The following is an 18,408-nucleotide window of genomic DNA, read 5'->3' as shown; positions in this document are numbered from 1 at the left end:
GAAGTATTTTTGGACTATCAAAGCTGCTTTTGTTGGGGTGCAGGGAAGACTTTGTTTAGTAGTGCCTCCCTGTTTCCAAATGAGAGGTGTGTTGGTCTTAAAGTGAAGTGAGATTCACTAAACCTATGGAATACTGGAAAACAAAAACACCCTTTGATTTATTTTTTTATATTTTTTTTGGAAATTAAATATTGGAAGATTCCATTTGCTATGCTATTTTCTAACTTTTTAAGATGCGTTAGTCCTACACATGCTTTCCAGAGCAAGATACTCCTGTGAGGCAGGAAGCAGGGAGTAAGCCTGGAGCACACACGGTGCTGGATCATCCCCATCTCATGGAGGATCAACTGCATGGCTGCTGTGTTCCAGCACAGAGAGGCTGTACTGAGCCCTGACTGCTCTTGGCACAGCAGGAAAATGCTTCGAAAGCAGAGAAGGACCTGGGAGTGATGGTGGATAGTCGGCTGAATATGAGCCAGCAGTGTGCTCAGGTGGCCAAGAAGGCCAACGGCATCCTGGCTTGTATCAGGAACAGTGTGACCAGCAGGGCTAGGGAGGTGATTGTCCCCCTGTACTCAGCTCTGGTGAGGCCGCACCTCGAGTACTGTGTTCAGTTTTGGGCCCCTCGCTACAAGAAGGACATGGAGGTGCTTGAGCGGGTACAGAGAAGGGCAACGAAGCTGGTGAGGGGCCTGGAGAACAAGTCCTGTGAGGAGCGGCTGAGGGAGCTGGGCTTGTTCAGCCTGGAGAAGAGGAGGCTCAGGGGCGACCTTATCGCTCTCTATGGGTACCTCAAGGGAGGCTGTAGCGAGGTGGGGGTTGGTCTGTTCTCCCACGTGCCTGGTGACAGGACGAGGGGGAATGGGCTTAAGTTGAGCCAGGGGAGTTTTAGGTTAGATGTTAGGAAGAACTTCTTCACTGAAAGGGTTGTGAGGCACTGGAACAGGCTGCCCAGGGAAGTGGTGGAGTCACCATCCCTGGAAGTCTTCAAAAGACGTTTAGATGTAGAGCTTAGGGATATGGTTTAGTGGGGACTGTTAGCGTTAGGTCAGAGGTTGGACTTGATGATCTTGAGGTCTCTTCCAACCTAGAAAATTCTGTGATTCTGTGATTCTGAAAACTATGTGGACACCTTGAGTATTTTGGCACCAGTGAAGATAAAAATGAATTGTCATTCACTTTATTCTTACAACCTGAATTTGTCAGAGGTTTCCGTGGAGCTGGGGTTTATTTGGAGTGGGCTGGGCAATGATCAGCGATAGGTTTAGCAGGCTCCTTTCCTCTTTGGTGTAGTACTGTTAGGTAGTATGCCTAGCAAGCAATGCCTTTAAAGCATAAAGCAATTCATTTTTTGGCTCAGCACAGGCCTCGTGAAAGGTGATTAGTTTGCATTTCTCAAGTCTGCACGTTCCTGCAGGTGGTATCACAGCGCAAGGCAATGCTGCATGGCTGCACAACCACAGCGTTACGTGAAAGCAGTGCCATGTGCCAATAGCACTCCTGATGCTTTCACCAAAATTGCCAGTGGGCTGAAAAGTCTGGTGGTGGCTTGTTCAGGATGAGCATTAAAAACTCTGTCAGCCATAACTCCTGAAGCTATTGAATAGCCATCAGACAATTACAGTTTTTATCATTATTAGCATGAGCTACATTCAAACTGGCTGTTTAAAGTTAAATGCAATAGTTAATTTTAAATGTTTTCCAGTGTCCCTACCAGGGTCACCCTTAATCATGAGCCTGAGGATGATAACAGGGCATGTAAAATGAATGGGCCTGGGCTGTTGTTTTTTTTTTTTATTATTTTTTTTTCCTAGCTTAGTGCCACTAAGCAGATGGCAAATTCAACTGTTTCTGATCAGTTGCTGGCACGTAAAGTAGCTTTTAGAACAAGACCATTTTTGCTTGTAGGAATTTACAGATTGCTGAATATTTCCAGTTCTGAAGCCACATCTGCCGTTGTACTGGTTTAGAGGCATTTTTGCTTTGTGATTTACAGAATGCCAAACCAGTGGGTTTGTTGTAGCTCTTGCTGTTTTTCTCTCTTCTTTTCTAGTTTCCTATATTTCTTCACTGCTGTGCTCTTTTGCACTGTTACCTGTCTCTAACACTTCTGCATGTGTGTTCCTCAGCTTGATTTTGCTGCAGAGTGCCTCAGAAACCTGAATCTTGGCATCTGCTAGCATCCCCTCCTCAAACTCACCCTCCTTTACAGCTCTCTTTCCACTGCACTTCTCAGCTGTGGCACATTTGGGCAGCCCCTGAGGACAGCTGCTGTGAGGTGCTCACATGCAGTGCACGTCTTCTATCAATTAATTAACTAGCAACAGACGTATGAACTAGCACAAACTGTAAGTGGTTACAGGGGCACTACTAAAGGGGTCTCTGTCACTTGGGCTTGTGCAATTTCATTTTTCGTCTTCCAGATATGCAGCTTGAATAGGCTCTAGTGATTACATCCAAGTCCTGCTTTTTTCCACACTTGAGCGAACAGGTTTCTTCCCTCCCTAAAGGTGAAAAACAACCGAAACAAAGTACCTTTCTGCTTCCTCCGCATTTTAAGGCAGTATACTAGACTGGATGTGTAAAAAGCACTTTTTGTCAGAAACAAAGCAGCTGTACCCATCATCCCATTGACGTTGCATTGCTCGGCCAAATGAGACATCGCTCATCTGAGAGCGAACCCTGCACTAACAGCGTTCGTCTCTTTGCTGCCCTGCAAAGCCAGGGGTTTTAATGTTTCTAGTGACCTGCTGTGGGTTGTGCTGGCAGTCTCTGTAGGAAATGAAGGCACCAAGAACACTTGGCTTATTGGTCTTTTTGCTCCAAGAGATACGACTGCCAATAAAATTACAAAGTATAGCCATTAACAACCTTGTGGTAAACACCCTCAGTGGTAGGGCTGAGTAGTATATTTCAGCTGATACCTGGCTAGTGCGATGTGCTTTTTTGGAGGGGCTAAGGAGCAGGCACAGCCTCTCAGCTGCTTCTTTACCTACGTGGGAGAGGAAGGGTAAGGGCTGGAGGCAGCACAAGGAGATGCCAGCAAAACTCCATTCATGTGGGTGTGCTTGTACTCAATTACAGGAGGCTTGAATTTGGCCTGGTAACTCCTAAGATCATACATATTTATCAGTACTCAATCATAGCAGAATTTGGGAGACATCTGTATTTCCTGCACATAACAAAAGAAAGATATACTGCTATGATATTAAGATTAAGTATTGCTCTTTCTCTTCTTTGACAGTCATAACGCAACTCTTGAGACACCATATATCTCTTCCTAATGAAGTGTCAAAAATATTTACCTTCAGGACAAATTACAAGAATAGCAAACATCCTCACTCTGTATTAAAGGAGTTGGTACATGAATGTCAGCAGCTCACAAGCTCTCTCTGGTGGTCCTACACAACTGAACATTGTACCGAGTCATCGTTAGTTTTGATGTAAGCAGAAATAGCAGTAACAAAAGGAAGAAATGGAAATAAAAAGTTAGAATGTTTCAAAGTGGAATCTGGTGATTTTTCAAAGTTCCTCAGGCTGTTTGCACCTGCTTTACTCATCTGCGTGTAGATGGTTACTGAGATGAAAATAGCCTGAATTTTAGTGGTGCTGAGGCTGTATATTTCTCTGGAGTGCCACTGAGTTCTCATAACTTCTGAAAATTAACTTGCAGCCTATCTACCAGCTTTGGAAATCTGAACTGCAGGATGTGAGATGCTGCATGCTTAAAATTTAAAAATGCCTATTTCACTGAAGTTTCATTCAGTAAAATCAGCGAAAAGACTTACCATACCATTCCTTCTAAACAATTACATCAGCGTCATGACATTTGTTCAGAAAAAATGACTTATTTAGTGTCTGTGCCTGTAAAACTGATACCTTAATTTAGATCCAAATTTTGTTTGTCCTTAGTAGCACACATACAAGCAGGAAATATTGAAGGTGAAATTGACTTCTGTTGTTACCGAAACAAACCACCATTAAAAGTCGTGACTTTCTATTGAGGTAGAGTTTGCTAATATGAAAGAAATGATAAGCTCGTTGCTCAACTGAACCAATGTAATAAATCCATTTTAACAAAGAAATTGGCTTTTTATTGGAAGAGCGTAATGCCCACCTTGCAGGACACCTCCAGGGAGCCGCTTGAAGCCAGCTGGGCAGTCACTGTGAATCCTGTCTCACTATGGCAAAGACCCCGAGGAGCCAGATGAGATGGTGCTCACGTGTGCCAAAGCACATGCCATGTGAGCTTTAGAGGACTTTTATTTTCTTAGCCCCGTAATCAAACATGTAAGGCTGAGTGTGGACAAGCCAGTGTTTTTTCCCAAGCTGGCCTTTTCTGTATTGTTCACAGCTTTAAACCAAGTGATGTTGTACAAGCTGTGCTTACCTGGTCTTAGATGCGTGCATACAGTGATTTGTTTGGTATGGAGCAATGAAGTGATTATTTTAAAAGATTCACTGCTCTGCATCCCTATGACATTGTTTCCAAAGATGTTTCTTGTCTCTTGGGCAGCACGTAGGTGGTCTTCTGTATGGATTGTACAAAATGCTATTTTGTGCGTATTCAGGTTCCCCTGCTGCTACAGGCAGAGGCTTTCTGATCTCATCTTTGAATACATGAGGGATATAAAGCTTTCTTAAAATACATTGACAAAATGGATCCAAATAGCACTGAGAAGCCAGTCTGAATGCAAAAAATGACAAGAAATTAATTGAATTTACCCCAAAGTCTGCTTAGCCCATGACAGCAAGTGACAAGTCATTGTCCTGTCTTTACCTTGACCCCCACACAAGTTTTTCCATCTTTTCTCCCTCTTTCTTGCTGAGGAGAGCGAGTGAGAGCATGGCAAGGCAGGTGTTTGACACCCAGGCAAGGTCATCCCACCACAGCATGGTAATCTCAGAATGCATAAAATGGATCTGCAGTGGAAATAAGAGTCAGATTAGGTCAGTGAGGTCGGAGTGGTTGCTTGAAGAATTTGTGCAACCTCTCTTGTAATTTAGGCATTTGTGATCTTTGTACGAGGGCTGACCTGAAGTCAGGGCTGAGCCCTGACTTGTCAGTGCTCAGATGGTGAGGACTGTTAGCACTCATCTGTCAACCCAATTTTTAGGTACAGCCACTTACTCAATTACTTGTGCCTTACAGCATACCTTCACGTTTATTTGTTCCTGCAGCAATTTACTTGTCAAAAGGAAAGCCAAAAAGCAGTCTGGTTCTAAAAATGCAGCTGTCGAGCTCCTGTCTGCTGTCTGCGTGATGGTTTGGGGTTGTTTACCTGTGGCAGCTGGATAGCAGGAGTGTTCTCAAAGAGCTCGCCGATCTCTTTACCTTGTGACTGACAGAGTGGGGTAAATTTCAAAAAGCTTTTAACCTTCCCCGTGTTTCCTGAAAACACTAATAAAGGTGTTTGAGATCGCCCATGAGATGGTAATCTTGATTTTAAAAGGCATAAAATAAACCTGTAGAACTACAGAACGAAAAAACTTTATCACAGTTTGTATTTTTGCTTCTTGTAGCCAAGGCAGCTCAACCTTTGTCAATTCAGAGGAAAAACACAACCCTTACAAAGGATGCAAGGACTATTTTGAAGTTCTCTCCCAGTGGCAGGCAGCCCAGCAGCCAGTGCATGGTGGGAGCTGCTCTTTTGGACAGTTCTGCAGCACTTGCTGTGCTGTGTGGAACATGTTGGCTCACTCCAGCTAAAGGAGCCTAGATATCACAGCTTAAGCTCTTTGTGGTTCTCTCTTCCATCTGGCCTGAGAGCAGTCAGGGTAATGTAGAAAGCACGTGCAGCGTAGAGTACCTGGATCAATGATACCCATCTGGAATGTGTACCTCTTGATAGCATCGTGTTGCGCTGCATAGCTTATTACATGTCCTCACTGATACTCCCTGAAAATTACCCAAAAATAAAGATAAAATAGGAGTTATGAAAAATTTCCACCTTACAGGTTTTGTTCAGCGATGGTGAGAAAACAATTAATGATGATTAATGGCTATCTATCAAAGACTTAATGACCTTGCACAGATAATGCCTTTTAGACAGACTGTGGCATATCATGGTAAACAAATTCCTAACACTGCCATAAACCCAGGGAGGGTTTTAATTGTTGTTTTTGTTTTTAAGTCATGATGAATTATGGATTTTACAGAAAGACCAGCACCTTTTTGATGTTAAGGGTGTTTTTTCTGCAACGTTAGCTGAGGCCACAGACTTAAGAAGTTGTGCCAGTATTTTGATAAAAGCCTGCTAATAGATGCTGAAGTGTCCCAGCTGCTGAGGCAGTGCCCAAGCCTAGTGAGTAGGCAAAGGTACCAGCAGTAATTAGCTGCCATCTCTCTGACTTCTTCCTAGATAAAGCACACAAAAGCATTGTAAGGGCCTGCAGAAACACTTTTATCTGAACATGGGTACTGCCTTTTGAACTGGAGCATGATTTGTGTGAAGGAGTAGATCTGGAGAGGCTAGAATGGGGTTGTCAGGCATAAGGTGGGTGTTGTAGCTCCTGGGGCTGCCTAATTGATGGCAGGACGGTGTCCTACTTCTGCAGCAATTCAGCAGTGCTAGGACAGCTTTGTGTCCTCCACTAGGTCTGTCCCCCATGTCTGTTGTGCAGCACTGCAGGGATACTTCAAAGATTAAAAAAAAACAAACAAACAAACAAACAAAAAAAAAACAACTCCAAAAATATGTGCTCAATGCATGAGAATGAAGAAAGTCTCTAAGAAGACGGAGGACATTCTTCTTGTCTGTGTGTGTGTGTTGATGGCTATTTAAAAGAAAATAATATTTGTTACCAAGAATTTGGAAATAGTTGTTTCTCAGGGTTCAACTGTTCTTACCTGTTCAGTTTGTTGCAGACATGAGAAGTCCTTTTTTCAACAATTTAGAGCTAACGTAGGAAAAAGAAATTGCTGGAAAAGCAGAGCTGTATGCTGCAAAGTTAAATGAACCATTTAAAGTAATAGCAATATACAGTCTCTGGGATCTAATGTTTTAAACATCAGTGGAAAAGATTTGCTGGACCAATACACAACTTTATTTAAAGGACAAGGTTAATGATTCTTTTTGTGAATATTTACTTTATTTGCTTCTGTTTCTCTCTCTTTTTTTTTTTTTCCCCCCTAATAGGCTGATGATAAAGACACTGGGAATTACAGTGCCATGCAGTACAGGCTCATCATTCCTCCAATCAAGGATGGTAAAGAAGGTTTTGTGATTGAAGCTTACACAGGGCTAATAAAAACTGCTATGCTGTTCAAAAATATGAGAAGATCCTATTTCAAGTTTCAGGTCATTGCAACTGACAATTATGGAAAAGGACTGAGCAGCAAAGCAGATGTACTTGTAAGTATGAGCCAGGCATTATCTTTTTGGAATAATTGTTGAGGAAATTTGAACCCTACATAAAGTTTAATTTCAGGCAGACCTACAGGAAGACCATAAACAGTGCACTTGATCTCCTTAAGTCGCTGAAATAAAGCTTTTTCAAATCAGAAGCTTTTATGACTGTCTGAAACTGTTTCATGGTAGAGGTACTGATTTCAGTTACCACATGATGTTCAGTGTTTTATTTATTCGAAGAGCCATTGTCAATGGTTCAATTTAAATTCTAATTCTTTGCATTAAACATGGAATAAAAGTGTTTTGTTATTGTTGTTTTGTTGGTTTGTTGTTGTTGTGGTTTTTTTTTTTCATTCCCATTATAAAACAGGTCACATCTGTGTGGTCAGACACAAGCATTTACACATCTACTCCACCTGTCCTCTAAGCCAGCAAGGTGCAGGCAGCTACAGTTAGTAAGCTGTGGGTTAAGAAGGATTAATATGGCATTAAGCCCCAATTAAGAAGTCAAGTTAAAGGCTTGCTAACTTGGATCTTGCTAACTTGGGCTGTGCTCTGTGTTAAGGTTACCGCAGAGCTTCTGGGTCGCAGTTAGATCTGATGTATCTGGTTTGCAGTGCAAAGAGCCGAACAAACAGGCTCAGAAAGAAGACTGGGGAAAGCCAGGGTTGCCATGTGTTAGTTGCTCATGTCTGGGAGTGAGATGAAAGGAATAATTTTGGGCTAAGACTGTGCTTTAAGTTTTCAGGAAAGCAATGGTTCAAAAATGGCACCAGACACTGAGCTCATTTTTTTGTGCCGCTTAAAGGACATTGACTTAGTCAGTCACAGAAACCATCAAAGCTTAATTTCTTTAAAGCCTATATATCTTGATGGATTAGGTTAATATTAGCATAATGTCGTAGCAATGAAGTACATTATCCAGTTCATGGGAACACTGTCAAATGATACAGATGATAACCATAATACTTGGTATATTGAGTTATGCAGGAATTCAGCAAATAAACATAACGTATGATATCCTCGTGCTTGACCTCTCAAAATGATAGGGCATTCTCATGCAGTTTATGTGGTGATACTGGATTAAAATGTAGCCCAAAGATATTGACATTAAAATTAGAAAGTGAGATTTGTCTCATTAATTTATAGAGGCATATTTAGGTTGTCTTAGTGAGTGATGGGCACTCTGAGACACTGTTTTTGAGCAAGGAGTGAGAGCTTAGAGTCACTGTAGATACAGTTACAGATGGACACCAAAGCAATGTGAAAGTTTGGGTGTGCACTGAGCATGATCCATACATGAAGATCCTTTCTAGTTAGACCAAGCTGTTTCGGGGCTTTGTGGTTTGAACAGAAGTTATCCCACTGTCATAGGTCACTGTGTGGTGTCAGGAGGTCAGACTGGGAGGTGTAACTGCTTTCAGTGCAAGTTCAAGGTGTGTAGGTAAGAGAAAAGAAACTGATTGCTCGTGTGCAAAAGGATGAGCTGTATGGGAAGAAGTTAGGATTGCTCTGGGAGCAGATCTAGGGAGAAGAGGAGGAGCAACACCAGAGGGACAGCTCAGCAAGGAACATGGGTAGAGCTAGGTATTCTCCAGAATGAGGGCCAGGACAGTGCCTCGAAACCCTGGCAGTGCTCTGCGAGCAGCATGAGGTGCCCAATTTGCTGGGACAGTGTCTTCATGCTGCAGGGGTGGGTCCAGCTGCCTGGGACTGGCAGGGTGGCTCAAGGTAGACGCCTACAATCTGGCTCAATGTGATGAAATTTTCCATTGTAGCTTCAAGATCAAAAGGAAAAATCAGTAATTGAAAAAATAAAGATTTTTACAAATGTGTATGGTACATAAGTGTTACTATGGAAACCTCAACTCTTTCTTGGTTTTTGTTCCACAGTTTTTCTGTAGCTTGTCATGAATGTGTTTTTATTCACATTTTTGTGCATGGATGAGAAATCATAATTGTGATTCTTCAGGTTTCAAAGAACTGTTGATTTTTGGTTACATTTATGCAGTACTCAGTAAATAGGCGCATAGCGATTCCTTGAATTGTATAATATAGTTAATTATATTAAGCTGTTCATAGCTTTAGAGTTCCTTTTAGTAATCATAGTCTAAAATCTGAGTTCATTATAATTCTATATTTCTCACAAAGAAGTCTGTACACTCCGATCAGTGCGTCTGATGACATTTGAAGAACATTTAAATATTTAAAGTTGAATTAAGCTTCAAAGCTGGTGAATCAGTGTTTGATGTGAAAGCATATTATGGCTCGTCCACTGAAGTGCTTACAGCACTCAGACTTCTCTTATGAAAAGTAGTTGTTGTTCTTTATTTTATAATTAATTTGGATAAATGATTTTTAAATTTATCTGTTTTAACATTGTTCTACACATTTTTCCAAATTTAGCTCCAGAATCATCTACAGAGACATGATATATGGGACGTGATGGTTACTATCATGTCTATATGAACATGAACCAGATTTTAAGAAATGTTTTATTTTCTTCACCTTTTGGGGAAGCAACTGTTCTTTTCACAACCTGAGGGGAGATTGGTTGTGCTTGTGTAGAGAGAACAAAAAGGAAAAAAAAAAGAAAATAAGTGGGGGGGGAAGGGGAAAGCATGCAGCCGTTTTACCCAAAGGCGGCCTTTTCTTAGGATCACGCTAAAAATAGCTTAAGGAGGCTAGATTGAGATGTGAAGCAGAGTTTGCCAGCTGTGCTGAACGTGATCCATGCCTGTAGTCCCTTCTGCACACTCAACATCCAACCTGCCATTGAGAAACAGAGTTGCTTTGTGTTTGTAGTAGAAAATGCTGATCAGAGATATTTTATCCCATATAGAGGGAGAATATAAAGTAATTGGAGAATAAAATAAAAACTTGCACAGAGTACTTCAGTCAAAATAATCGAGCAATGTAATTTTCTAACAAAGTACCATTAGATTTAGTTGAAATAATCTGGTATTTGCATTTACATTGGTGTAAATTGCATGTGTCCAAGGTTGGATCTTCCTGTCAAGGCTTAAAAGATACTGAGATGCTAATAAGTGATTTTGAATATGGCATGTGGGATATTCATGAATGCTATAAGTAAATTCTTAAACCATGACAAACAAGCTTCATGGGCTCCCTCCCTCCATATATATATAAAATTCTGATGCAGGTCTGCAGTTACAGTTCTGGTTAAGTATTTCCTTGTGGTTTATTGGTACTGGCTGCCAAGCAAAGCAAGATTTCCCAACTATCTTTTTCTGGAATTAAATGAGACATCAGTTCATCATGGCATGGCAGTGAAGGCAGGAAAGCAATTATTCCATTCTGTTTGTACAGGGAGGATGTTAAGTGTGGAAGTGCCAATGAATGTTACTCTTTTATTTCCAGGTCTCTGTGGTCAATCAGTTGGATATGCAAGTCATCGTCTCTAATGTTCCTCCCACCCTTGTGGAACAAAACAAAGATCAACTCATAGGGTAACAAATTTACTTACTCTACAAATATCAAACAATTCACTGGTTTTGTGTTTAGATTCAGCAAGAAGCGTTCCCTCTGTGTCATGATCTGCTTTTTTTTTTTTTGCCAAAAGGCTTGCAAACAAGCAAGTATTTCGATGGGGAGCACAACCAGCTGGGTGATGACACTGGCCCCCCAAATCTGCACTTTGCCCTTCCTCCCGAGGGGGGCAGAGGTACAGCATTTCTTTGCTTGTATCCTTGCCCACTTTGCAGGCTCTAACTAGTTCAGAGCTGCCCCTCGGAGCATAGTGGAGCCTCCAAGCACTGATGACAAAACATGCATTGGTCAAAATCCAGCATGTGAAATAAATAAAGCACAACTCCAGAAGATTGAGGCAATGTGTGCCGTTGAGGTGTATGGATTCACTGTGGTTTTATTTGGGTATATAGCTGTAAGATAAAGCAGAGTTTAGAAAATTTATATTGGTACAATTAATGCTAGTAACATTACATAAAATAATAATTGAAAAAAAAAAAAAAGGTAACTGGGTGTCATTGTTGAAGCCTAGAAGGCATATAATGTTGTGATGGGGGTACAGGTAATTGGAAACATTAATGCTTTGCAGTCAAGGCAAGGTGTTTTATCATACTTGGAAGCTAGCAAAAATTCTTTCGGTAAAATGTTTTAATAGTGCTCTAATGCTACATCAGTGACAGCTTCCAGGAGTCAGGTTTCCAGTTTTGGTTTCCTTTTGAAAGGTGAAGATAATTATCTATATGTCACTAGGCATATAACCACAAATTAGACATACAAGAAAGAAAATATTACAGGTGATTACAAACATTTGGGCACTCTTCCATCAGTGTAGTCCATCCGTGATGAATGATATCTCAGATTTCCACAGTTCTGTTGCATCCTATTGTCACACCTTTACAGCTCCGTGGAAATTGAGATACATTAGGGTTGATGATATACTCGCTCACTAAAAAAGAAGTGTGTCATCTAAATGTCTCATGTCTTCACTGGGCTAGGAAAAAATAATCAACAGATTAACTTTTGGATGCTTAGTACATCCCCCTTTCCTCTCTGCTTCAAGCCAGGGTTAAGGTAGCTCTGATCGATTCTGTCAGAAACACTTGTTAAGTTGTTCAGGTAATAGTCTGATCTCGCAGGGACTCCATTTCCTAGAGCTATGAATAATATGCAAGTCTGCTTGCTTAACATTAAGCTTTCAGAAAGTGTCAGGTGTTGATGTTGGCTGGAGAGATGAACAACATAACTTTTATTGACAGTAATAGGAAAAGTTTGCTCCTGCTTTCCTAAGCCTTCAAGTTGACCTTAGCATACTGCGCTGTACACAAATTTCTCTTGTAGCCTTCCTGGGCTTCCATTTTCTTGGGTGCAGAAGATGAACGTGTCTGTAACATTTTTTCTATATGCCACAGCACAGATCTTAGAAGAGCAATTGGGACTTAGGCTGTGTTTGAGATCCTCCCAGTTCTGGACTATCCCAGAGCCAGAGAAGCCACCACAAAATACAGTTTTTACAGAGGGCAGTTTGAAAATGGGGTGAAACAAGCCTGGCTTGAGTGAAGAGTGTTGGTTGCATGACACGTGCTGAGCGTGAGTGCTGCAGTGGGCAGTGTGGCAAGAGCAGCAGGAGCAAATATCTTCTTGCCCCTTCGCTGTCTCTACAGAAACCTCCCTTTGCAACTACTGGAGCAGCTTGTTTCCAGCTCCCAGCAGGACTCAGTGGTGTTCAGAGCCTGAGTAATAAATTGTGCTGTAACCATACCCTCAGTTCTTTCCTCCTGGGCCCAGAGGGATGGCTGGCACAGCCTACCACATTCTTGGAAAACAGCCCAGAGCTATGCTCCTCAGTCCCTGTGCTCCAACAATTCCTTTCCTGCCAGCTAGAAGTCTTTTCAGAACGGTTTCATGCTGTTCTGGCCCCTGTGCATGGAAGTCTCTGACAGATGTGTAAATATTTCACCTTGATTGAAGCTTCTGAATGAGTACAAAAATAAAATAGGCCGGGTTTTGAATATTTAAGATAAGCTTGGGAAGAGTTCATGTTTGCAAACACTGTGAGGACAGAAAGTATGATGTAAGAAATTCACTTTGAAAGTTAAACTTTTAAATACAACTTTTGCTACAAGAGGTTACATGAACATTGTTCAAGAAGCCCGTTGTGTTCTTTTTTGAAAATACTTGCAGATGCGAAGTTTCATATCACAGAATCACAGAACGGTAGGGGTTGGAAGGGACTTCGAAAGATCATCGGGTCCAACCTCCCTGCCAAAGCAGGTTCCTCAGAGCAGGCTGCCCATGTAGGTGTCCAGACGGGCCTTGAATATCTCCAGAGAAGGAGACTCTACCACCTCCCTAGGCAGCCTGTTCCAATGCTCCGTCACCCTCACCATGAAGAAGTTCTTTCGCATCTCAGTGCAGAACTTCCTGTGTTCTAACTTGCAGTGATTGCCCCTTGTCCTGTCCCCACAAACCACTGAAAAGAGGTTGGCCAAATCCCTCTGTCTCCCATACCTCAGGTATTTATACACATTGATGAGATCCCCTCTCAGTCTTCTCTTCTCCAGGCTGAACAGACCCAGGTCTCTCAGCCTTTCCTCATAGGGAAGATGCTCCCTGTATCATCTTTGTGGCCCTCCGCTGGACTCTTTCCAGGAGATCCCTGTCTTTCTTGTACCGGGGAGCCCAGAACTGAATCACAGATCACAGAATTTTCTAGGTTGGAAGAGACCTCAAGGTCATCGAGTCCAACCTCCAACCTAACGCTAACAGCCCTCCACTAAACCATATCCCTAAGCTCTACATCTAAACGTCTTTTGAAGACTTCCAAGGATGGTGACTCCACCACTTCCCTGGGCAGCCTGTTCCAATGCCTCACAACCCTTTCAGTGAAGAAGTTCTTCCTAACATCTAGCCTAAAACTCCCCTGGCTCAACTTAAACCCATTCCCCCTCGTCCTGTCACCAGGCACGTGGGAGAACAGGCCAACCCCCACCTCGCTACAGCCTCCCTTGAGGTACCTAAAAAGAGCGATAAGGTCGCCCCTGAGCCTCCTCTTCTCCAGGCTGAACAAGCCCAGCTCCCTCAGCCGTTCCTCGTAGGACTTGTTCTCCAGGCCCCTCACCAGCTTCGTCGCCCTTCTCTGCACCCGCTCAAGCACCTCGATGTCCTTCTTGTAGCGAGGGGCCCAAAACTGAACACAGTACTCGAGGTGCGGCCTCACCAGAGCTGAGTACAGGGGGACGATCACCTCCCTAGCCCTGCTGGTCACGCTGTTCCTAATACAAGCCAGGATGCCGTTGGCCTTCTTGGCCACCTGAGCACACTGCTGGCTCATATTCAGCCGACTGTCCACCATCACTCCCAGGTCCTTCTCTGCCTGGCAGCTTTCCAACCATTCCTCTCCCAGCCTGTAGCTCTGCTTGGGGTTATTGCGCCCCAGGTGCAGGACCCGGCACTTGGCCTTGTTAAACTTCATGCAGTTGACCTCAGCCCATCGGTCCAGCCTACCCAGATCCTCCTGCAGAGCTTTCCTACCCTCAAGCAGATCGACACACGCACCTAACTTGGTGTCATCTGCGAACTTACTGAGGGTGCACTCGATGCCCTCGTCCAGATCATCGATGAAGATATTAAAGAGGACCGGCCCCAGCACCGAGACCTGGGGGACGCCACTAGTGACTGGCCTCCAACTGGACTTGGCTCCATTCACCACGACTCTTTGGGCCCGGCTATCCAGCCAGTTTCTAACCCAACGAAGCGTGCGCCAGTCCAAGCCAAGAGCAGCCAGTTTCTTGAGGAGAATGCTGTGGGAGACGGTGTCAAAAGCCTTGCTGAAGTCAAGGTAGACCACATCCACAGCCTTTCCCTCATCCACCCAGCGCGTCACTCTGTCATAGAAGGAGATCAGGTTCGTCAGGCATGACCTGCCTTTCATAAAGCCATGCTGACTGGGCCTGATCGCCTGCTTCCCCTTCAAGTGCTGCATGATGACTCTCAGGAGGATCTGCTCCATGAGCTTTCCTGGCACTGAGGTCAAACTGACAGGCCTGTAGTTTCCTGGGTCAGCCCTCCGGCCCTTCTTGTAGATGGGCGTCACGTTTGCTAGCCGCCAGTCGATTGGGACCTCCCCCGATAGCCAGGACTGTTGATAAATGATGGACAGTGGCTTGGCCAGCTCCTCTGCCAGTTCCCTCAGTACCCTTGGGTGGATCCCATCTGGCCCCATCGACTTGTGCACATCTAAGTGCCGTAGCAGGTCACCAACCAGTTCTTCATGGATAATGAGGGCCACATCCTGCTCCCCATCCCCTTCCACCAGCTCAGGGTACTGGGTATCCAGAGAACATCCGGTATTGCCGCTAAAGACTGAGGCAAAGAAGGCATTGAGCACCTCCGCCTTTTCCTCATCTCTTGTAACTAAGTTTCCCCCCGCATCCAGTAAAGGATGGAGATTCTCCTTAGTCCTCCTTTTTGTGTTGATGTATTTATAGAAACGTTTTTTGTTATCTTTAACGACAGTAGCCAGATTGAGCTCCAGATGAGCTTTGGCCTTCCTAATTTTGTCCCTGCACAGCCTCGCTACTTCTTTAAAGTCCTCCTTAGTGGCCTGCCCACTTTTCCAAAGATTATAAACCCTCTTTTTCCTCCTAAGATCAAGCCACAATTCTCTGTTGAGCCAGGCCGGTCTTCTTCCCCGCCAGCTCGTCTTTGGGCACGTGGGAACAGACCGTTCCTGCGCCATTAAGACTTCCCTCTTGAAGAGCGCCCAGCCTTCCTGGACCCCTCTGCCCTTCAGAACCGCCTCCCAAGGGACTCCACCAACCAGTGTCCTGAGCAGCTCAAAGTCAGCCCTCCGAAAGTCCAATACAGCGGTTTTACTGGTCCCCTTCCTGGCCTCGCCAAGAATAGTGAACTCCACCATTTTGTGGTCACTCTGCCCTAGACAGCTCCCGACGATCACGTCCTCCACCAGTCCTTCTCTGTTTGTGAAGAGAAGGTCTAGCGGGGCACCTCCCCTGGTAGGCTCACTAACCAGCTGCGTCAGGAAGCTATCTTCCACGCTCTCCAGAAACCTCCTAGACTGCTTTCTCAGGGCTGTGTTGTGCTTCCAGGATATGTCGGGGAAGTTGAAGTCCCCCACGAGTACAAGAGCTGATGATTTTGCAACCTCTGTCAGCTGCCTGTAGAATTCCTCATCCGTCTCCTCATCCTGGTTCGGCGGTCTATAGCAGACCCCGACCAGGACACTAGCCTTGTTGTCCTTGCCGATCCTAACCCAAAGGGACTCGACCTTGTCATTCCCAACCTCGAGTTCTACAACCTCGAAAGACTCTCTAATATAGAGAGCCACACCACCACCCCTTCTATGCTGCCTGTCCCTTCTATAGAGCTTATAGCCAGGCATTGCAGCACTCCAGTCATGAGACTGGTCCCACCACGTCTCCGTGATGGCAACCAAGTCGTAGCCTGCCTGCCGCACGATGGCTTCCAGCTCCTCCTGTTTGTTACCCATGCTGCGTGCATTGGTGTAGATGCACTTCAGCTGGGCCATTGCCTTATCCTCCGGCCTTGCCATTGTTCCCCCTGGCACAGCCCCAACAATCCTAGCCTCAGCCCCATCCCCCTTCCTACCTAGTTTAAAGCCCTCTCAATGAGCCCTGCCAGTTCCTGGCCCAGGATCCTTTTTCCCCTAAAAGATAGGGACCCGTCTGCGGCCATCAGGCCAGGTGCTGAGTAAAGTGCCCCATGATCAAAAAACCCAAGATTTCTGCGTTGGCACCAGCCCCGGCGCCACGTGTTTAACAGGTGGGCTTTCCGTGTCCTCTCTGAACTCCTCCCTGCCACCATAGGGATGGACGAAAACACCACCTGCACTCCCGCTCCATCCACTAACCGACCCAGCCCCCTAAAGTCCCTTTTGATAGCCTTGAGGCTTCTCTCTTCGATGTTATCACTGCCCGCCTGGACTATCAAAAGGGGGTAATAGTCAGAGGGGCGTACCAGGTTAGGAAGCTTCCTGGCAACGTCCCTGACCCTGGCCCCAGGGAGACAGCAGACTTCCCTACGGGTAGGGTCCGGCCGACAAATAGGGCCCTCTGTTCCTCTAAGAATCGAGTCACCAACAACAATAACCCTCCTGTCTTTTTTGGTGGAGGCAGTCCTGAGGCGCGGAGTCGACCTCCTCGCTCCAGGCATCCTCCTGGGAACATTTGCTACCTCTTCCTCACACACCGGCCTCTCAATCTCTAGGGCCTCAAACCTGTTGTGTAAGGGCACCTGGGAAGGTGGGGCCGGAAGGGGAGAGCATCGCCTGCGATGTCGAGCAGGGACCTGTTTCCATTCCTCCTCAGCTCCCAGATCCCCTCCCTCTGCCCGACGGGGACAGGGCAGGGGGTCCGCCCCCATTTGGGGAGTCTCACCTCGGCACCTCCCCTTGAGGCCCTGCAGGGAGTTACTCCAGAAGTCTATCTCCCGCTCACACTCCCTGATGGCCCTCAACCTCTCCACCTCCTCCTTGAGCTCCGCCACCATGCGGACCAGGTCATCCACCTGCTCGCACCTCACGCACGCAGTTTCTCTGCCTCCCGCCGATGGCAGCAACAGGCTCAGACACTCCTTGCATCCGGTGACCTGAACTGCGGCATTTTTTAACGGGTAGTCGGTCTGCGTGTGTACCGACTTTCTGGAGAGCGCGCCGTGCCTGGTGGCGACCATTATCGCCTAGTTACGGCTGTTGTTAAGTAGGTGTTGTTTGTGTGTAGGGGGAGCGCTCTGCCCTTCCTGCGCGAACTGCCGCGCTAACTGCCGTGCCACTCCCTTCTGACGTGCCACGCCCTGGTCGCCGCGCTCCTGGTCGCTCGCGCTCCCTAGGGGCTGCTTTTGAAGGGCTGGGGAGGGGGCGCTGCTGGCTCCGCCTTCGCCTCGTCAGCCTCCCTCACGAGGGCTGCCGGGTCCTGGCGGCTCCCTCTAGTAGGCTCGATGCCGGACAAAATTAGCCCTGCCTGGCCCGATCCCCCGCTCCGCTGCAGAACGCGCCTGCCCCGGAGCCGATCGCCTCGGCAAATGGCCACACTGGACACAGTACTCCAGGTGAGGCCTGACCAGGGCAGAGTAGAGGGGGAGGATCACCTCCCTTGACCTGCTGGCCACGCTCCTTTTAATGCACACCAGGATCCCGTTGGCCCTCTTGGCCACAAGGGCACAGTGCTGGCTCATGGTCAACCTGTCGTCCACCAGGACCCCCAGGTCCTTCTCCTCAGAGCTCCTCTGCAGCAGATCATCCCGCAGCCTTTATTGATATGTCCGGTTGTTCCTTCCCAGGTGCAGGACTCTACACTTGCTCTTACTAAATCTCATTTGGTTTCTTCCTGCCCATCTCTCCAGCCAGTCCAGGTCTCGCTAAATGGCAGCACAGCCTTCTGGCGTGTCAGCCACTCCTCCCAGCTTTGTGTCATTGGAGTACTTGCTGAGGGCAGGCACTATTCCCTCATCAAGGTCATTGATGAAGATGTTGAACAAGACCGGACCCAGCACCGACCCCTGGGGAACATCGCTAGTCACAGGCCTCCAG

General features: G+C 45.8%; 1 protein-coding gene across 1 annotated transcript in view; it reads left to right on the top strand.

Moving 5' to 3' along the window:
- Positions 1-18,408, top strand: part of PCDH15 (protocadherin related 15) — a 731,645-nt gene that overhangs the window by 672,406 nt on the left and 40,831 nt on the right. Inside the window, exons 31-32 of the mRNA XM_082765483.1 lie at positions 7,140-7,355; positions 10,734-10,822. Coding sequence (XP_082621609.1) covers positions 7,140-7,355; positions 10,734-10,822 — 305 coding nt within the window. The remainder of the gene's footprint in view (positions 1-7,139; positions 7,356-10,733; positions 10,823-18,408) is intronic.

The sequence above is a fragment of the Aythya marila genome (assembly GCF_965140915.1).
Source record: "Aythya marila genome assembly, chromosome: 7".
Lineage (NCBI taxonomy): Eukaryota > Metazoa > Chordata > Aves > Anseriformes > Anatidae > Aythya > Aythya marila.
Note: the sequence above shows the minus strand (reverse complement) of the source record. Positions and strands in the feature narration are given on the sequence as shown.